This window comes from Oncorhynchus mykiss, chromosome 21 (assembly GCF_057628025.1).
Source record: "Oncorhynchus mykiss isolate SJ-2025 chromosome 21, ASM5762802v1, whole genome shotgun sequence".
In the NCBI taxonomy this organism is placed as follows: Eukaryota; Metazoa; Chordata; class Actinopteri; order Salmoniformes; family Salmonidae; genus Oncorhynchus; species Oncorhynchus mykiss.
The window spans coordinates 14,265,609-14,285,366 of NC_143042.1; the positions used below are offsets into that span (position 1 = coordinate 14,265,609).

Below are 19,758 nucleotides of genomic sequence, written 5' to 3' on the forward strand. Positions count from 1 at the left end.
TGCATTTTTTGTCTGACAAAGGAGTTGCTCTATAGTCTCTTGTTATTTATTAAATTGAATCATCCATGGCCCCTCCAGAGAATCTCATGACATGTTACATTTTTGGGCTGCATTCTTCTGACTAGCAACAGCCATTAACTAAGTGGGTATAACACAATGGTATTGTGAGCCCGTCAAGTCAGACTAAATAGCATAGTACTGGGGTAGTTTTATTGAGAAAGGTTTGCACACTTGAGAAGGAAAAAGGGAATAAGGAAAAGGGTAGAATTCTTTGCTTCTGTTGCTTTTCATTTGTAAGTATGCTTTATTTTATTAATGTAAACTTTGGTTGAATTCAATTGTCTGATTCAAATTGTATGATTATCTCAACATTCCTGTTCAGGGCTGTGTTTCATTGTTCTTAGAAATCCAATTTTATTTGTCACATACATGTGTATAGCAGATGTTATTGCGGGTGAAATACTTGTTTCCAGCTCCAACAGTGCAGTAACATCTAACAATACACACAATCTAAATTGAAGGAATGTATAAATATTTGGAGGAGCAATGTCGGAGCGGCATAGATTAAGATACAGTAGAAAAGGATAGAATACCATATAAACATATGAGATGAGTAATGCAAAATATGTAAACGTTATTAAAGTGACTCGTATTCCTAGTTGTAATGCTGGTGAGTTACTGCCGCTCTGATATCCAAAAGTTCTTCCCGGCTGTATGTAATAACACAAAAAAAGTCCTGGGCTAATAATGTAATAAATTATACGTAAAAAAGCAAAATACTGCTAAGTTTCGTAAGAACTTGAAGCATGGCAGCCCTACCCGTTGGCACCATTTTCTCTAGTTGCATATGTTTGCAGTAGTACCTTGTGTTCTAAGTTACAATCTCTGAAAAACTCTTTGTTCATTGTTGAATTAAAGCTAGTATTCAGTTGAATGAGTGGCCTCAAGAAGGATTTCCACAGCTGGTTCTTCCAACCTCCAATGACACTGCAGAACAAGGTGGTTTTGCCCTCTAGAGGGAGGTATACCATCACCCTCCAGTTGGCAGCTGTGATGTGCTGTGTGACGGAATGCTGCGGGACCCCTGACCCCCGTCAGAGGGAGACGATGATGCACCAGGAGGCCTCCAGACAGATAGGGGGTCGTGTGCATCTGACAGGTGCAGAACAGCGGCTCGACGCACACCTTCGCAAGCTAAAAGAACAAGAGATGGCTGCGGCCCAGTTCCCTCCTGCCTTTCACTTCTTCAAGGCACGGCCCCTCATCCATAAGAGTCCCATATTTAGCCTGCTGCAAAGGATGCCCAAAGGTAAGACAAGTAATACAGTCCCACTGCCCTAGTGCAGCTGAGGAGCACCTTGACTCACCTTATAAATATGTTTACCATCAATTTAACTGCATTTAGTACATTCTCGATACTGGGTCACAGGGGCAGCTCTCCACATCCACAGCTCATCCCTGGTGAGTGTTGATTGGCTGGTGAAGAACATCACATACAGGCCCCATTGTTACATCTGCTTCACATGGGGCAGGTCTGTACGGTTTGTCTTCTCTAGTCGCCGGCCCTTCCCTACCTGGGACTGCCTCTACTGGCAACTGTTGAAGAACTTGAGAGCCAACATGGTGGATCCTACAGACTTTGACTACAGGTATTCCACTATATCATTAGAGCCAAGCAATTCAAATAGGCGTCTTTGAATTAACACATGTAGTAGCAAAAAGACAACTTTCTTATTCATGGAAGGGTAGTTTATTGTTTTTTTGGATGTTTTTTCCAGCTTGATGCAGAACCTCACTCTGTTCACTGAGGATCCAGACACTACCTACCCGAGCCAGGATGCAGTGTGGGAGAGGTTTGAGATGGTATTCGTGGCCATAGCTGGGCTGGTCACCTACGCTCCTGTGTTTAAAGACTTTCTTTACAAGGGCTTAGAACAGCTGTTTCATGACAACATCATGTACCTGGAACTAAGAACTGGACTATCAAGGGTTAGTACTGTGGGCCTTAATCAAAAGTATATTGGGCAATGTAGTGAGCTGGAATTACATGTTGCCTAGGCTATATTAGATACCTATATTATTTTTCCCCCCAAGGGTTTTTGGTGATGTGTTTTGCCTGTTTTTATTCTGCACATCCTGCAGACATATGAGCTGGATGGAAGCATCCATGATAAAGCCTGGTCCCTGAGGACTTATCAGGAAGTCACTCAACAGTTTGTGGCTGAACACCCTGGCTTTCTGGGAGCTCGACTCATAATTTCCGTCCATAGGTACAGTACAGACAAATACTATTTATAAATCATTTCGGACACTATCTGTGCTTGATTGTGCTTGCCTGTTGCAATGGAAACAATAGAATGATTGGCACTGCCCTTGTGTGCACCTTAGGCTTCTAAGTGTGTCTGATGTTAAAGCAGCTGTAAAAGAGGCCATTCAGATGCAGAAGGATTTCCCAGAGTTGGTTGCAGGATTCGACCTGGTGAGAATTCTCTTGAGGGGTAGAACCAATCATTATGCCCACTCATTACTGAAAATAAATACACAAACAATTTCATGACTTAACACATTGACATAATTATTTATTACATTGCATCTATTCGACACACATTGCAAAATAAACTGTTCTTTTTTGGTTTTAGGTTGGCAGGGAGGACAGGGGAAGACCTCTCTGGTTCTTCAGGGAGGCCTTATCTCTACCTGCAGAGCTTGGAGTCACGCTGCCATACTTCTTTCATGCAGGAGAGACTGGTAAGCATAGGATGATTGATTTAAAACAATTGTGTAATTAACACGGTATGTACATGTACAGTGCCTTGCGAAAGTATTCGGCCCCCTTGAACTTTGCAACCTTTTGCCACATTTCAGGCTTCAAACATAAAGATATAAAACTGTATTTTTGGTGGGACACAGTGGGACACAATCATGAAGTGGAACGACATGTATTGGATATTTCAAACTTTTTTAACAAATCAAAAACTAAAAAATTGGGCGTGCAAAATTATTCAGCCCCTTTACTTTCAGTGCAGCAAACTCTCTCCAGAAGTTCAGTGAGGATCTCTGAATGATCCAATGTTGACCTAAATGACTAATGATGATAAATACAATCCACCTGTGTGTAATCAAGTCTCCGTATAAATGCACCTGCACTGTGATAGTCTCAGAGGTCCGTTAAAAGCGCAGAGAGCATCATGAAGAACAAGGAACACACCAGGCAGGTCCGAGATACTGTTGTGAAGAAGTTTAAAGCCGGATTTGGATACAAAAATATTTCCCAAGCTTTAAACATCCCAAGGAGCACTGTGCAAGCGATAATATTGAAATGGAAGGAGTATCAGACCACTGAAAATCTACCAAGACCTGGCCGTCCCTCTAAACTTTCAGCTCATACAAGGAGAAGACTGATCAGAGATGCAGCCAAGAGGCCTATGATCACTCTGGATGAACTGCAGAGATCTACAGCTGAGGTGGGAGACTCTGTCCATAGGACAACAATCAGTCGTATATTGCACAAATCTGGCCTTTATGGAAGAGTGGCAAGAAGAAAGCCATTTCTTAAAGATATCCATAAAAAGTGTCGTTTAAAGTTTGCCACAAGCCACCTGGGAGACACACCAAACATGTGGAAGAAGGTGCTCTGGTCAGATGAAACCAAAATTGAACTTTTTGGCAACAATGCAAAAGGTTATGTTTGGCGTAAAAGCAACACAGCTGAACACACCATCCCCACTGTCAAACATGGTGGTGGCAGCATCATGGTTTGGGCCTGCTTTTCTTCAGCAGGGACAGGGAAGATGGTTAAAATTGATGGGAAGATGGATGGAGCCAAATACAGGACCATTCTGGAAGAAAACCTGATGGAGTCTGCAAAAGACCTGAGACTGGGATGGAGATTTGTCTTCCAACAAGACAATGATCCAAAACATAAAGCAAAATCTACAATGGAATGGTTCAAAAATAAACATATCCAGGTGTTAGAATGGCCAAGTCAAAGTCCAGACCTGAATCCAATCGAGAATCTGTGGAAAGAACTGAAAACTGCTGTTCACAAATGCTCTCCATCCAACCTCACTGAGCTCGAGCTGTTTTGCAAGGAGGAATGGGAAAAACTGTCAGTCTCTCGATGTGCAAAACTGATAGAGACATACCCCAAGCGACTTACAGCTGTAATCGCAGCAAAAGGTGGCGCTACAAAGTATTAACTTAAGGGGGCTGAATAATTTTGCACGCCCAATTTTTCAGTTTTTGATTTGTTAAAAAAGTTTGAAATATCCAATAAATGTCGTTCCACTTCATGATTGTGTCCCACTTGTTGTTGATTCTTCACAAAAAAATACAGTTTTATATCTTTATGTTTGAAGCCTGAAATGTGGCAAAAGGTCGCAAAGTTCAAGGGGGCCGAATACTTTCGCAAGGCTCTGTACACATTATTGTGATGTACTTATAGTATAACGTGTGTGTGTGTGTGTGTGTGTGTGTGTGTGTCTGTGTGTCTGTGTGTACGCATTCATACTTGCGCAGACCACGAGGGCACTGAAGTGGATGAAAACATTCTGGATGCCCTACTGTTCAACACCACACGTATTGGGCATGGGTATGCCTTGGCACACCACCCACTGGCAAAGGAGCTCTCCAGGAATGGAAACGTGGCCGTGGAAGTATGCCCCATCTCAAACCAGGTAAATGCCATATTGTCAGTACTCATCATAGTACAACTAATTCCCATTGGTTAAATAAAAAAGCAGCACTGTAGGGTATTTCAGTTGGATGACAATAAAGTTAATCTTAACTGTAACTCTAGATATCTCTGTGTCAGTTGTCATTAGTCCATTGAGTTAAATCAGTGTTGACGTCCCTGAATCCCTGTGTGTCTATGACCAGGTGCTGAAGCTGGTGTCCGACCTAAGGAACCACCCTGCAGCTGTGCTGATGTCTGAGGGCCACCCCATGGTGGTCAGCTCTGATGACCCGTCCCTGTTTGGGACCACTGGGCTTTCCTATGACTTCTATGAGGTGTATGTGGGCATCGGTGGCTTGAGGGCTAACCTGGGCACTCTCAAGGAGCTGGCCATCAACTCCATAAGGTGAGGTCAAGAGTTGTTTAGAGAATTTAAATGTAATAGTATTTCATGTACCTTTCATGTATCTTTATGGTATTACCTCTGTTTGCTCTGGATAATAAGTGTTTCATCTCTCATGACTTTTAACATAGCTAGCTAGCGTATGGGTGATTGGGTTCAGAGATTACCAACTGCTTAATTTGTAGTCATGAAAAGTATGTTTGACAAAGTTGTAGTTATATGTCCTAGTAACCATAACTCTACCATAGATATAGCTCACTGCCATCACAGTTGAAGGAGAGAGGGCTGGCCATGTGGCAGAGGACGTGGGATAAATTCATCTCTGAGAACTCATACAGTAATCCCTGAGCAGTCGAGGACGGGACTTCTTCAAAGCCACAATGTCAACTCAGCTCTAAATGATGTCAATGCAGACATATATTCTATGACCCTCTGGTGAAAATCTACAGTGAATCAATAGCAAACCACAAATGAGCGGAAAATACAGGAATCATGTTTATTCTTTGTTTGCATTTACATTCAGGACCAAGGAGAACACAGCTCAATAGCATTTCACATTATGTGAGGAATGTCCCCATGAAGCTAGGTACAACCAACAGCTCACTAAGATTACACAGTCATCTCACTGCTGACCACTGCTGACCACCAGCTTTTCAAAGCATGATGATAATGATGTGTTCATAACAAAGTGGGAAGGTGGTAATTACCAGTTGATAATAACTCCTATAGTCCCGCTGTATTGTCTCTGGTACAGTAGGCCTAACTATCTCAGTATATCAGAAGTCTTTAATCAGATTCTGTATGTTCCAGTGCTGCCCACTACACTCCTGAATGATGAGCTGGTAGTAGGTGTCCTCCCCTGGGGCAATCTCCAGACATCTCTTTGTCTGTCTGTTCTGGATGGCTTTTCCCTGTAAAATACAACAAACGTTCTACTGTACAGCATCCCACAATAAAAAACAATCTATTGTAAATTACAGTTCTTTTAGCCATGGTTTTGTGCATGTTGCCTTTGAAATTCACTGTGTTTCAATATGCTTATTAGTATACATTTTCCTATTTACAGAGTGTTGTAGTACTCACCTGTTGGAAGTCCCAGAGCATGTGGAATCCCTTCTGCTGGGCCACCTTGCACTCATACAGTCCTGGGGTTCGAGTGCCAGTGTCCACCAGACAGCGATTACTGTCGTACTTATGAGACCTAATGCCTCCAATGTAGATCTCCCTACTTGCTCGATAATAACAGTTCTGGACAGAGAGGATAGATATTTAGGCTTTTCTGAGTCTGTGGTATTGACAGTACTTTGCATTGTGGTATGGGTTGAATCCCAAGTTTGCCATGGGATGCACCATATTATACATGTCGTTAAATACAAAATACAAAGCAATGATTGTACAAACCTGTGGACCATAATAATGGCATCCATATAAAATAGGTGTGTTCCCTGGAAATGGGCCTTGATCTATACAGAGATCCGTCTTCTGGTCATTGACCAGCTGTTGATTTTATGGACAGAGATTAAACAGTTATAAAAGTGCAGATTATAATCCTGGTACAGTGTATATACATACAGTATAGATAATGAATGTGTTATGTCAAGTATGAATGTATTTACAAATAAAAAGTGGGTAGTGTCTTGGTCGCATAGTTGAATTAATAGTACATAATAGAACAGCAGAGTGGACTGTGTGTGTGTCTGTGCGAAGAACAATGATACATGTTTCAGCATCACTCACAGCTCCATAACCAAGCAAGTCACCCAGGGGGTCTAACATGGGATACACGTTATCCAGATACCACTGGAAGGGTTTGCAGTTCAGCCGCTTTCTCAACTTCTTCCTCTCTGAAACATCCCCAATGTCTATGCCGTGATCCTGTGGTGAGAAAGAGGAGGATTTCTAAATCCGAAACACAGGCCATGTGAGCAATCCACCTATTATCCACCTACTTTTTTTACCCTCCAGATATTTACATAGATCATACTTCAATATCCTTATTGTGGCATTGAATAATGTAAACGTTTCACACGAAGTGCTAATTCTGACTGTCTAGTCTTCTTTCAAGCTGCAATAACAGTGGCGATTGTTATTCTATATTTTGGAACCCTTTTTCTTAGAGTGTACCTTCAGTGGGATGTTCCAGGCAATGTTGACATTATGTTTGTAGTCATCCATCCAGACCTCAGCCACTCTCAGAGCATTCCTCTTCATTGTAATGCTCAGGTCGGGGAGATAGGGTTTATGGGCCCTCTCGATGTGGGCTATTTTAGAACAAGGTATGACCTCGACACTTCCACCACATAGCCACACCTTGACACACCAAACACCAAGAGAGAAGGAAGAGTTTATAGATATGGACTGAAGTGTCTGGATGTTGGATGTAGATTGGTTTGTTCAAACTGAAGGACTCAAGAACAAAAAGTAATTCTGCAAACACAAGTCTGCTTTGATTTCAAACATTTATTTAGAAACTATAGCAGAGGGGCTTACCCGGATACCCAGTTCAACATTTTCCCCTCCATAGATCTTCATACCACCATCCAGAGCACCAATTTCCCCAAAGAACAGGCGATCAACCACTAGTATGCCCATAATGGAGGGGCTCCTGACAAACATACAGTACAAATCATGGTCATTTCCACATTGGGAGAAGTGACATTCATTTAATGAATATATAACGCAAAATAATAGTCCAGGTGTAAATATTAGGTATGATTTTCATCCCAATGCTGTGCTTTCCTTATCGTCTATTCAAACAGATTTGTGAAACTGGGCTATCATCCTGTGATGAAATCACAACCAACTCACTTTCCTGGCTGTGACTCGTCTTTCAAGGCATACCACTCAGGTTTGAAGGGCTCGTACATACACCACAGGGCCCAGTCAAAGGTGTCTGCAGCAGGCCCATAACGTGTGACTGTCAAGTCATCGAATTGGACTTTGTCAAACACCGGTGTCAACACCAACGTGCGGTCCTCCTTTATCCGAGCTAACAGAGGCTCCGCCCTGTTCACACAAACACAGAGTCAAAACACCATGTTGGGGGGGGGGGATTCAAAACGTCTCACTGAGATATTTCATTTAGACTACCATTCCACATGGACCTCTATGTGGGCATCCAAGATGGCCACCACATCTCCTTCAGCTTCCCTCCACCCTGAGAGGCGGGCCTGTGTGAGACCGAGCTGCTCTTTGTGTCTCACTCTCTTCACCAGGCCTGGACGCTCTTCATGGATGAAGCTGATGTAGGCATCCAACTTCTCCTTTAGATCCTCTGTGAAAGCACACACTTGCAAATCAGTGATACACAACAAAAGTTGAAAGCCACACCTACGTTCAATCTATATGTTACCAAATATGCCTTGAAATGTTTCTAAGAGGTGAGAAGAGAACAATTAGGCAAACCATTGGAGCTGTGGTCATCCACCAGTATAATGTCTTTGAGCAGGCGTTGGGGGGTCTTGTCTATGATGCTGCGGACAGCTCTCTTGATGATTGACAGGGCCTCGTCCAAGTAGATCAACACCACGCTGATGGTGGGCAGGTCATGGGGATACTGGTGCTTAGCACACCTAACAGGCACAACAAACACATTTGGTCCACCTCATGTCATTCATTCACTTCACCAAAGCTGCTGCTTCACTCTTAAAGTTAGTCAATTTCAATGTCATTTGTCAAACTGCATTAAAAGTGCTGGAGATGGAATTGACCTCTGATGACCTCGGATGCAACAGACTGTGGTTAGAATTCAGAAGTCTTGAGTCAAACATAATTTGCTGTGTAGAGGTGGTGGAGGAATGAGGAAAATGATTTACTTAGGATCGCGAGTATCAGGGATTTCCCTGTTCAGGGGTAGTCGGTCACTCAGGAAGGCATTGTAACCATACATCTGAAACAGCCCCTCTGCCTCTTTCTGCTCCTCCTCTGAGAGCTCATCACCCCAGCTTGTAAACAGAGCTGAGTTGGGGTACAACTTCTTCACCACCTTCCTCTCCTTCTTGACCTCGGGAGCCTTCACAGCCTGCCCCTCTTTCAGACTGATCCCGTTGTCGATTGACTTCACTGTGGACACACATGACAGCTGCTCATCAAACTAAAATTAATTGGTTATTACTGAATAATTCCGATTGTTTAAGGCTGCCAAATCAATGAAATTCAGGTGACTAGTTGAGCCACATGAGTCACTCCTTTTGATACTGTACAAACAAAGCATGAACTTATTTGCACTGTTTGCATTAGCTTTTTAAAAGTTGATGAATAAGGCTTGATCTGCCTCGGAGGATTACCTTGACATAATTTTTATTTTTTTACCTTTATTTAACTAGGCAAGTCAGTTAAGAACAAATTCTTATTTTCAATGACGGCCTAGGAACAATGGGTTAACTGCCTGTTCAGGGGCAGAACGACAGTTGTACCTTGTCAGCTCGGGGGTTTGAACTTGCAACCTTCCGGTTACTAGTCCAACGCTCTAACCACTAGGCTAGCCTGCCGCCCCAACTGTAAAAGTAAAAGTAAACATTGCGGAAAACTTTGGCACACAGACGTTGATAGAAAAATGTAACAAGTTTTGTGCAACAATCAACAGTATACAGGATTAAAGAACAATCTAAAATGGTAATTTTATTTAATTCTTTATTAGTTTATTTAAACTCTTTATTTAATTGGGAACAGATTCCCTTCTACAATCATCACTGTGAAGTGTGAGATAACTTTTTCTGGGATCAACTCTACATGTTGGTTTAGTCTAGATTCTAATGTGTTCTCAAATCCTTCCCTCTAAATCTGCCCTACTATCTAGAACAGTGGCAGACTGCAGTCCAGGTACAGTACGTGGACAGAGCTACTGCCAATTCCCTTCCAGGTAAGTCACAGTTAAATTAAGGATATTGAGACTCACCCAGCTTCTCGATGTGAGCCTCCATCTTCTCCAGCCTCTTGAGAATGTCCTGGCCTCTGGCCGATTCATTCTGATGGGCCCCCTTCAGTCTCTCCTCATGAGAATGAACCTCCCACTTAATGGATGTGATGTAGAGTATTCCAGCAGCCATGGCCAGCAAAGGGGCCAGCTGTCGAACCCAGCCTAGCCTCATCGTCCCTCAGCGTGTGAGTGCTCAGCCTGGGGATACAGACAGGATAGCCTTCCTCTCTCACTCTCTCACTGAGATCCAGGCTCCCCTGAAAGGAGGGAGGGGTGATGTAAGACATTTCCAAGTGAACAAAAGAGAAGAGCAGTTGCAGATAGTCAATCAAAAATGTATTTTGTTTAATACAAGTTGCAACAGGGAGAAACCTCCAGGATAGAAGCAGAGAAAATGTCTAACTGGCCTTCTCTGAGAACACCCTTATATCCTAATCAGCGTACAAATGTTCTGTAAACACCAGCCCGACAGGCTTGTAGGAAGTCAAAACAGAAGGCAGTGACTTTGTCAGCAGCTACAGAATCACATTGTTTCACACAATATAATAATAATCAGTGTATCCTCTGTCCTTGTACCTCCAGTCTGGCGGCAACCTTATCAGCAGTTATGAGTTTAATCCATAACATACAGCCTCTAGTCTCGTGACCATCAACCCAAGTGTTACAAACAAAACACTGGAAATTACATGTATAACACAAACTCCAAATATACTAACATTTTTGTTGAGCCCTCTAATTTAAATATGAACTTTTGTCATCTTAAATATTCCCATTACAGGTGAGGTGCACCATACCTGGCTGGCACTCAGTGGGTGTGAGTTTCTCGTCACTCTCCTCCCCTAGACCAGTGGACCTCTCCTTGCTGTCAATCACTCACTGTCCCTGGTCCTGGAGTTTTGGTCAATATGATAATTGGCAAAATGATGTGTAAATGTGTAAAACACAGGGCTTTTTCAGAGGAAACATGCACTGAAGCAAACAGTCCCTTATATTTGTCTTAGGTCCATGAACGTGTTCCTTGTAACTTTATAGCCTTTAGTCCTGAAAAATATATCAACAATGATAAACTAGGTTATAATGAGATACATCAAACATACATACTTGCGCAGACCAGGTGGGCACTGAAGCGGATGTAAGAGAAGGGAAACGAGGCCTGGAAGTTTGCGTCATCTCAAACTAGGTAAATGCCACGTTGTCTGTCAGCACCTGTAATAATATAACTAATTCCCATTGATTCAATAAAAATCAGCACTGTAGGGTATTTCAGTTTGGGGACAATAAAGTTCCTCTTAACTTAACTAAAACTCTAGACACAGTCGCTACCCACTGGGCACACACTGGTTGAATCGTAATTTGCCAACGTATGATGACGTGGAATCAACGTGCAAAATACTTTTGATTTGAAAAAAGTATTCAACCAGTGCGGTTTTCATCTAATTTCAACCAGCGTTGTAAACATTGAAATTAGGGTAAGACTTCAACCTAAATACATTGACTTAACCTGACTATCAGGTTGTTACATCAATCTAATTTCAACATAATCATCAGAGCTATGTATACGTTGAAATTACGTAGAAAATTCCAGGTAGAAACATGTTTTATTTTATTTATCATATTCCGTTATATTGGGTGGTTGAAATTATATTGGTGGCCATCTTGGATGCCCACATAGAGGTCCATGGAATTAGAAATGTATATTTGATTATAAATTATTATATATTGATTATTGATGATATATTTACCTTGTTTCAATGCTGATAGTTAAATGCTATGTTTGAAGCAGCATCATTCTTTCAACATCATGCCATCAACCTAACTGAGGAACTCAACTTAACCTTGCGCAATACCCTAGATGCAGTTGCACCCCTAAAAACTAAAAACATTTCTCATAAGAAACTAGCTCCCTGGTACACAGAAAATACCCGAGCTCTGAAGCAAGCTTCCAGAAAATTGGAACGGAAATGGCGCCACACCAAACTGGAAGTCTTCCGACTAGCTTGGAAAGACAGTACTGTGCAGTACCGAAGAGCCCTTACTGCTGCTCGATCATCCTATTTTTCTAACTTAATTGAGGAAAATAAGAACAATCCGAAATTCCTTTTTGATACTGTCGCAAAGCTAACTAAAAAGCAGCATTCCCCAAGAGAGGATGACTTTCACTTTAGCAGTGATAAATGCATGAACTTCTTTGAGGAAAAGATTATGATTATTAGAAAGCAAATTACGGACTCTTCCTTAAATCTGCGTATTCCTTCAAAGCTCAGTTGTCCTGAGTCTGCACAACTCTGCCAGGACCTAGGATCAAGAGAGACACTCAAGTGTTTTAGTACTATATCTCTTGACACAATGATGAAAATAATCATGGCCTCTAAACCTTCAAGCTGCATACTGGACCCTATTCCAACTAAACTACTGAAAGAGCTGCTTCCTGTGCTTGGCCCTACTATGTTGAACATAATAAACGGCTCTCTATCCACCGGATGTGTACCAAACTCATTAAAAGTGGCAGTAATAAAGCCTCTCTTGAAAAAGCCAAACCTTGACCCAGAAAATATAAAAAACTATCGGCCTATATCGAATCTTCCATTCCTCTCAAAAATTTTAGAAAAGGCTGTTGCGCAACAACTCACTGCCTTCCTGAAGACAAACAATGTATACGAAATGCTTCAGTCTGGTTTTAGACCCCATCATAGCACTGAGACGGCACTTGTGAAGGTGGTAAATGACATTTTAATGGCATCGGACCGAGGCTCTGCATCTGTCCTCGTGCTCCTAGACCTTAGTGCTGCTTTTGATACCATCGATCACCACATTCTTTTGGAGAGATTGGAAACCCAAATTGGTCTACACGGACAAGTTCTGGCCTGGTTTAGATCTTATCTGTCGGAAAGATATCAGTTTGTCTCTGTGAATGGTCTGTCCTCTGACAAATCAACTGTAAATTTCGGTGTTCCTCAAGGTTCCGTTTTAGGACCACTTTTGTTTTCACTATATATTTTACCTCTTGGGGATGTTATTCGAAAACATAATGTTAACTTTCACTGCTATGCAGATGACACACAGCTGTACATTTCAATTAAACATGGTGAAGCCCCAAAATTGCCCTTGCTAGAAGAATGTGTTTCAGACATAAGGAAGTGGATGGCTGCAAACTTTCTACTTTTAAACTCGGACAAAACAGAGATGCTTGTTCTAGGTCCCAAGAAACAAAGAGATCTTCTGTTGAATCTGACAATTAATCTTAATGGTTGTACAGTCGTCTCAAATAAAACTGTGAAGGACCTCGGCGTTACTCTGGACCCTGATCTCTCTTTTGAAGAACATATCAAGACCATTTCAAGGACAGCTTTTTTCCATCTACGAAACATTGCAAAAATCAGGAACTTTCTGTCCAAAAATGATGCAGAAAAATTAATCCATGCTTTTGTCACTTCCAGGTTAGACTACTGCAATGCTCTACTTTCCGGCTACCCGGATAAAGCACTAAATAAACTTCAGTTAGTGCTAAATACGGCTGCTAGAATCCTGACTAGAACCAAAAAATTTGATCATATTACTCCAGTGCTAGCCTCTCTACACTGGCTTCCTGTCAAAGCAAGGGCTGATTTCAAGGTTTTACTGCTAACCTACAAAGCATTACATGGGCTTGCTCCTATCTATCTCTCTGATTTGGTCCTGCCGTACATACCTACACGTACGCTACGGTCACAAGACGCAGGCCTCCTAATTGTCCCTAGAAATTTTAAGCAAACAGCTGGAGGCAGGGCTTTCTCCTATAGAGCTCCATTTTTATGGAACGGTCTGCCTACCCATGTCAGAGACGCAAACTCGGTCTCAACCTTTAAGTCTCTACTGAAGACTCATCTCTTCAGTGGGTCATATGATTGAGTGTAGTCTGGCCCAGGAGTGGGAGGGTGAACGGAAAGGCTCTGGAGCAACGAACCACCCTTGCTGTCTCTGCCTGGCCGGTTCCCCTCTTTCCACTGGGATTCTCTGCCTCTAACCCTATTACAGGGGCTGAGTCACTGGCTTTACTGGGGCTCTCTCATGCCGTCCCTGGAGGAGGTGCGTCACCTGAGTGGGTTGAGTCACTGATGTGGTCATCCTGTCTGGGTTGGCGCCCCCCCCCCCCCCTTAAGTTGTGCCGTGGCGGAGGTCTTTGTGGGCTATACTCAGCCTTGTCTCAGGATGGTAAGTTGGTGGTTGAAGATATCCCTCTAGTGGTGTGGGGGCTGTGCTTTGGCAAAGTGGGTGGGGTTATATCCTTCCTGTTTGGCCCTGTCCGGGGGTGTCCTCGGAGTGGGCCACAGTGTCTCCTGACCCCTCCTGTCTCAGCCTCCAGTATTTATGCTGCAGTAGTTTATGTGTCGGGGGGCTAGGGTCAGTTTGTTATATCTGGAGTACTTCTCCTGTCCTATTCGGTGTCCTGTGTGAATCTAAGTGTGCGTTCTCTAATTCTCTCCTTCTCTCTTTCTCTCTCTCGGAGGACCTGAGCCCTAGGACCATGCCCCAGGACTACCTGACATGATGACTCCTTGCTGTCCCCAGTCCACCTGGCTGTGCTGCTGCTCCAGTTTCAACTGTTCTGCCTTATTATTATTCGACCATGCTGATCATTTATGAACATTTGAACATCTTGGCCATGTTCTGTTATAATCTCCACCCGGCACAGCCAGAAGAGGACTGGCCATCCCACATATGCTCTCTCTAATTCTCTCTTTCTTTCTCTCTCTCGGAGGACCTGAGCCCTAGGACCATGCCCCAGGAATACCTGACATGATGACTCCTTGCTGTCCCCAGTCCACCTGACTGTGCTGCTGCTCCAGTTTCAACTATTCTGCCTTATTATTATTCGACCATGCTGGTCATTTATGAACATTTGAACATCTTGACCATGTTTTGTTATAATCTCCACCCGGCACAGCCAGAAGAGGACTGGCCACCCCACATAGCCTGGTTCCTCTCTAGGTTTCTTCCTAGGTTTTGGCCTTTCTAGGGAGTTTTTCCTAGCCACCGTGCTTCTTCACCTGCATTGCTTGCTGTTTGGGGTTTTAGGCTGGGTTTCTGTACAGCACTTTGAGATATCAGCTGATGTACGAAGGGCTATATAAAATAAATTTGAATTTGAATTTGAATCAACCAAAATAAATAGGTATATTAAAATAAAATGTGAAGCCACATTGCAACTATTCTTGCCTGAACAGTGACTCCTACTGGAATATGTGACCCGTTTCAAGAAGCTAGGCGTATGTCATACGTCACTACATCACTACTTCAAAATGCATTTTTGGGGAGAAATGCATTCTGGAACATGTGAACTTTCATGTCTTAATAACAAAATTTTAAAGCATCTGTAAATACAGATACAAATTTTAAAATGACAGTTGGTTTAGCCACAGAAAAAAACAGGAACCTTCCCACTAGCTGTGATTGGCTGAGATAATGGATTGGGCTGGATATGCCGAGATATGAGTATGGTTTGGTATGCCATGTAGCACCCTTCTGTCTATAACATGAGCTGCTCAGTATGTGGAGATATCCTTGCTACCACAGCTTTTTTGAAAGATATAATGTCAGCCATGGAGAACTGCAAAAGTGTTGCTACTGCTCTCAACAACATTGCTAACCAGAATTTAGCAGGTGCTATCAACAAATATCAGTGTGAAAAATTTGTGATGGACTACTTTCTGCACACGGTCAGTGTGGACCAGAGTGACTTGACACAACAACGGGCCAAACAAGCTGTAGCTAGCTACAAAACAATCAGAAAAGACATGCTGCCATGAAGCGCTCATCCATGTATGAGCGCTTCATTCAGAGTCTAGCTACATTTTCAGATATTATACATAACAAATTTGGTCAGAAAGTTGTTTTCATTGCAAGTTAAAGCGTACTGTTAGATAGATAGCGAACATTAGCTTGCTGGCTTGCTAGCTAACATTACATGTATGATCTGTGTAGTAATATTATTAGTATCTGAGAAAGCCATTTGCATTGCTAGTTATAGCCTAATGTTAGGTAGCTAACTAACATTGAACCTAGTTGGTTAGCTTTAGCTACCTGCAGATTCATACTCCAGTAATTAATGGCTAGCTATGGCTAGCTATGACAATCCGTTTGTACTGTAACTATGGGTTGGGTTTATGGTTAATTGTTTATCTAGCTAGCCAGCTAGCTACATGTCTTAACAAAAGACTCCACTTCACAAGATAATGATTTCACGACCCATCAAGTTAGCCAGGTGTGTCTCGGGGTGATTACGGCCATCTATTTTATATCATAAACATGTGTGGATGTCTAGACAATAGTGACTCATCCACTTAGCTAGGTGATGACCCATCATCCACTTAGCTAATTGATGACCCATCAATTTAGACAAGTGTCTGGGTAAGCATCATCTAATAATTATTACATATTTGTACAATATTTTCATCTGGACACTTTAAAAGACAGATTAGGATATTGGCTAAGGACTAGATAAAGTATATTTTTACCTGGAGTTGTTCCTTATTGTAGGCTACTACTTAAATAACTTTTAGTCTTGAAATCTTTGGTTGTTTACTACACTACCTCTGTTTAGCACATGGCCTCACATGTGAATCCATAAAAAGATTGGTGTGGCTAAGGCTTAAGAGGGTGTGAACGATGCTGAATAGGTGTAGACAAAGAAGAGCTCTCCAGTGGAACATATCTTGGATCTTTTATTTCAGCTCATGAAACATGGGACCAACACTTTACATGTTGTGTTTATATTTTTGTTCAGTATACTCCTGAGGAACAGAAGAAGTGTGTGTTGGGTCTCACCCGATTCGAGAAGGTTGCTGTGTCATGCGTTGCTCTTCTGAGCAGGGCACCTCTTAAGGGGGTAGTATCTGACGTGCCGTGGGAAGTCGATGTAGAAGAAATTAAAAGTATCCCAGGAGTGATTGATGCTCGGTGGACAAATCATGTGGTGAATGGAAAGAAAGTGTTTTTGTTTCTTGAAATGCAGTCCTTACATACCCAGGTAAAGCTGGTTTACATGAATTACCGTGCTAGAGGGTTTATCCAAAGACTGATGCAGTGTGATGACTGTAAAGCGTTTGGACATGTGGAAAGTGTTTTTAAGAGGGGGAAAACCGAGATGTCCTAGTTGTGGAGGTGATAATTTAATGTGTTGTAGAAGTGAGGAGAATGTGGAGTGTTGAAATTGTGGTGGGAACCATGAAGGAACGGCTTTGAAGTGTCCGACGAGGATGAAGATGAAAGAGGTGGCTAGAGTCAGGGCTAGTCAGAGCATCTCATATGCAGAAGCAGTGAGAAGGGTTGAGGGATTGAGTGGTCCTGAAGAGTTCATGGTGGTGGATAGGGCTTCTCTGCAGGCGGCAGGGGTTGCCTCTCACCAGAAGGATCCAGAAATGTTACACGTCAAGAAGGTGGACTTTGTAGCATTTATAGCTATGGTGGTTAATTGCACTGCCAAAGTGGAGAGGAAGTCCAGGAAAATAGACATCATTGTGTAGTCGGCAGAAAGGACTGAATGACTTCTTGGCGGAGGAGTTGCATGGAGTATTGTCATGTGCCGTACCACCCTCTCAGGCCCCAGAGCACAAGAAGGGAGATTTGAAGGAAGGAAGAAGTGGGACTTTGTTTATGTAGTATTTTTAGTTGTGTGGATTAAGTTAGTTTTCCCCCATCATTTTTCAACCCTGTCCAGTTGGTGGCAGTAATGCAACTTTTGGCTGCCAACCGCTATTTAAAAACCACAGAAGAAGAAGAAGTCCCACTCTTGCAGGAACATGGAAATGGGGCTGACTGGTTGACATGGAATTTTCTACACTGACTTTTTACCTGGGCTTTGCTCTGTTAAGAATTGGAGTATTTAACGTTATGTGGGTTTCTGCATTCATAGTTCTAACACTTAATCCACCTGGCGTGTCAGATTCCAAAAAAGCTTTATGGTGAAACCAAACCATGCGATTATGTGAGGACAACTTTCAGCAGACAAAACATTACAAACAGCTAGCAGCAAAGTAAATTGGTCACGAAAGTAAGAAAAGCAATAAAATTAATCGCTTACCTTTGATGATCTTCTTATGTTTGCACTCACGAGACTCCCAGTTACACAATAAATGTTTGTTTTCTTCCATTTATATCCAAAAACCCTCCATTTGGTTGGCACGTTTTGTTTAGTAATCCACAGACTCGTGCAGGTCACGACGGGCAGACGAAAATTCCAAATAGTATCCGTAAAGTTCGTAGAAACATGTCAAATGTTTTTTATAATCAATCCTCAGGTTGTTTTTACAATAAATAATAGATAATATTTCAACCGGACGGTAGCCTTTTCAATAGGAGAGAGAGAGAAAAGGTCTCGCTCCAGGCGCTCGCACATGCACAAATCTGCGGACACCTAGCTATCCACTGACGTGATGTGATCATTCTCGCTAATTTTTCAGAATAAAAGCCTGAAACTATGTCTAAAGACTTCACACCCTGTGGAAGCCATAGGGAAAGGAATCTGGTTGATATCCCTTTAAATGGAGGATAGGCTTGCAATGGAACAGAGTAGTTTCAGAAAAACAGCACTTCCTGGTTGGATTTTCCTCAGGTTTTCGCCTGCAATATCAGTTCTGTTATACTCAATGACAATATGTTGAGTGTTTTCTATCCTAATCTGCCAATTATATGCATATTCTAGCTTCTGGGCCTGAGAAATAGGCAGTTTACTTTGGGATGTTTTTTATCCAAACATCAAAATACTGCCCCCTTGCTTCAAGAGGTTTTAAGAAAGTACCTCTAACAACCAACTTTCATAGTGCTTAAGATGCATGTAGATGAAGAGTCACAAAAGTACGTCACCATCACTACCCACATGGGACTCTACAGATACCACCACTTGCCTTTTGGAATCATGTCGGCACCTGTCTTGTTCCAAAGGGCCATTGATCAGGTTTTGAGCGACCTCCCTAGGTCACAGTGTTACCTTGATGACATCCTTGGTACCGGAAAGGATGACGAGGAGCATCTGCTGAACCTTGAAAATTGTGGCAGGTATGACGGCAGGTAGCCTAGCGGTTAAGAGCGTTGGACCAATAACCGAAAGTTCGCTGGTTTGAATCTCCTAGCCGACTAAATGAAAAATCTGTGGACGTGCCTTTGAGCAAGGCACTTACCCAATGTTCCCTCAAAAAAAAAATGTGTGCAAACTTCAACGTTGTGAAATGTTGTGCGCATGTTTACTGTGAACACTGAGGCTGTACTCGCTTTAAGTTACAGTTTTAATAGTGGCCATGTAGGTTGCTGTGGCTATTTGATCATAATATAGGCCTACCAGAGTGGCCTACCATCAAAAACAATGGAGAAAATGCATCCATGCATTTTTACATGGAAATAGCTTTTCTATCATTCAGCCTACAGTAGTAGCTAATGTGTGGTGTTCAATGTAGGCCTACATTCCATTATACTTTGGAAAAAAACATGCAGGGCTTGACATTAATATTTTCATCCACTTGTCCTTCAGACAAGGAGGTGAATGAAAATGTTGTTGTGTTGTTTGATGCAAGAAACCACTTTACAAAATAAATACATTATTATTCCCATACCAATATTACAGAGAATTAGACAAATTATGCTACCCTCTGCCTATTGGTTTCTTAGCTTATTCAAGCCTGTCTCAAAATACAACACTGCCCCTTTAAGACAAAAACAGCTCTTTACCTGACTCGCATTTCAAAGATGTCTAGAAATGTATATGTTTTGTGCTCTTGTAGGAAGCAATCA

At 42.3% G+C, this 19,758-nt stretch overlaps 2 protein-coding genes across 2 annotated transcripts; one reads left to right on the forward strand and one right to left on the reverse strand.

Annotated features, from left to right (window-relative positions):
• The first annotated feature begins 123 nt into the window (after positions 1–123).
• ada2b (adenosine deaminase 2b) lies at positions 124–6,052 on the forward strand. Its single transcript, XM_021577209.3, has 10 exons — positions 124–293; positions 919–1,309; positions 1,430–1,649; positions 1,779–1,989; positions 2,143–2,270; positions 2,389–2,479; positions 2,640–2,748; positions 4,519–4,676; positions 4,879–5,081; positions 5,327–6,052. Exons 2-10 carry the CDS (start codon positions 934–936, stop codon positions 5,424–5,426), a joined length of 1,596 nt encoding a protein of 531 aa, XP_021432884.3. The 5' UTR covers positions 124–293; positions 919–933; the 3' UTR covers positions 5,427–6,052.
• On the reverse strand, positions 5,855–10,260 carry LOC110500064 (putative polypeptide N-acetylgalactosaminyltransferase 8). The gene is made up of 11 exons (XM_021577207.3): positions 9,976–10,260; positions 8,894–9,140; positions 8,484–8,650; positions 8,169–8,352; positions 7,887–8,084; positions 7,569–7,683; positions 7,203–7,388; positions 6,816–6,953; positions 6,480–6,575; positions 6,162–6,326; positions 5,855–5,989 (listed from the first exon to the last, which is right to left on the reverse strand). Exons 1-11 carry the CDS (start codon positions 10,166–10,168, stop codon positions 5,855–5,857), a joined length of 1,824 nt encoding a protein of 607 aa, XP_021432882.3. The 5' UTR covers positions 10,169–10,260.
• Between the last annotated feature and the right edge of the window lie 9,498 nt (positions 10,261–19,758).

Coding starts and splice junctions, on each gene's coding strand:
- ada2b (XM_021577209.3), top strand. CDS start 934: ATGAGTGGCCTCAAGAAGGATTTCCACAGCTGGTTCTTCCAACCTCCA. Junction 1,310..1,429: donor GCTGCAAAGGATGCCCAAAG/GTAAGACAAGTA, acceptor ACTGGGTCACAG/GGGCAGCTCTCCACATCCAC. Junction 1,990..2,142: donor TAAGAACTGGACTATCAAGG/GTTAGTACTGTG, acceptor CACATCCTGCAG/ACATATGAGCTGGATGGAAG.
- LOC110500064 (XM_021577207.3), bottom strand. CDS start 10,168: ATGAGGCTAGGCTGGGTTCGACAGCTGGCCCCTTTGCTGGCCATGGCT. Junction 7,389..7,568: donor ATGTTGAACTGGGTATCCGG/GTAAGCCCCTCT, acceptor TGGTGTGTCAAG/GTGTGGCTATGTGGTGGAAG. Junction 5,990..6,161: donor TGCTCTGGGACTTCCAACAG/GTGAGTACTACA, acceptor TGTATTTTACAG/GGAAAAGCCATCCAGAACAG.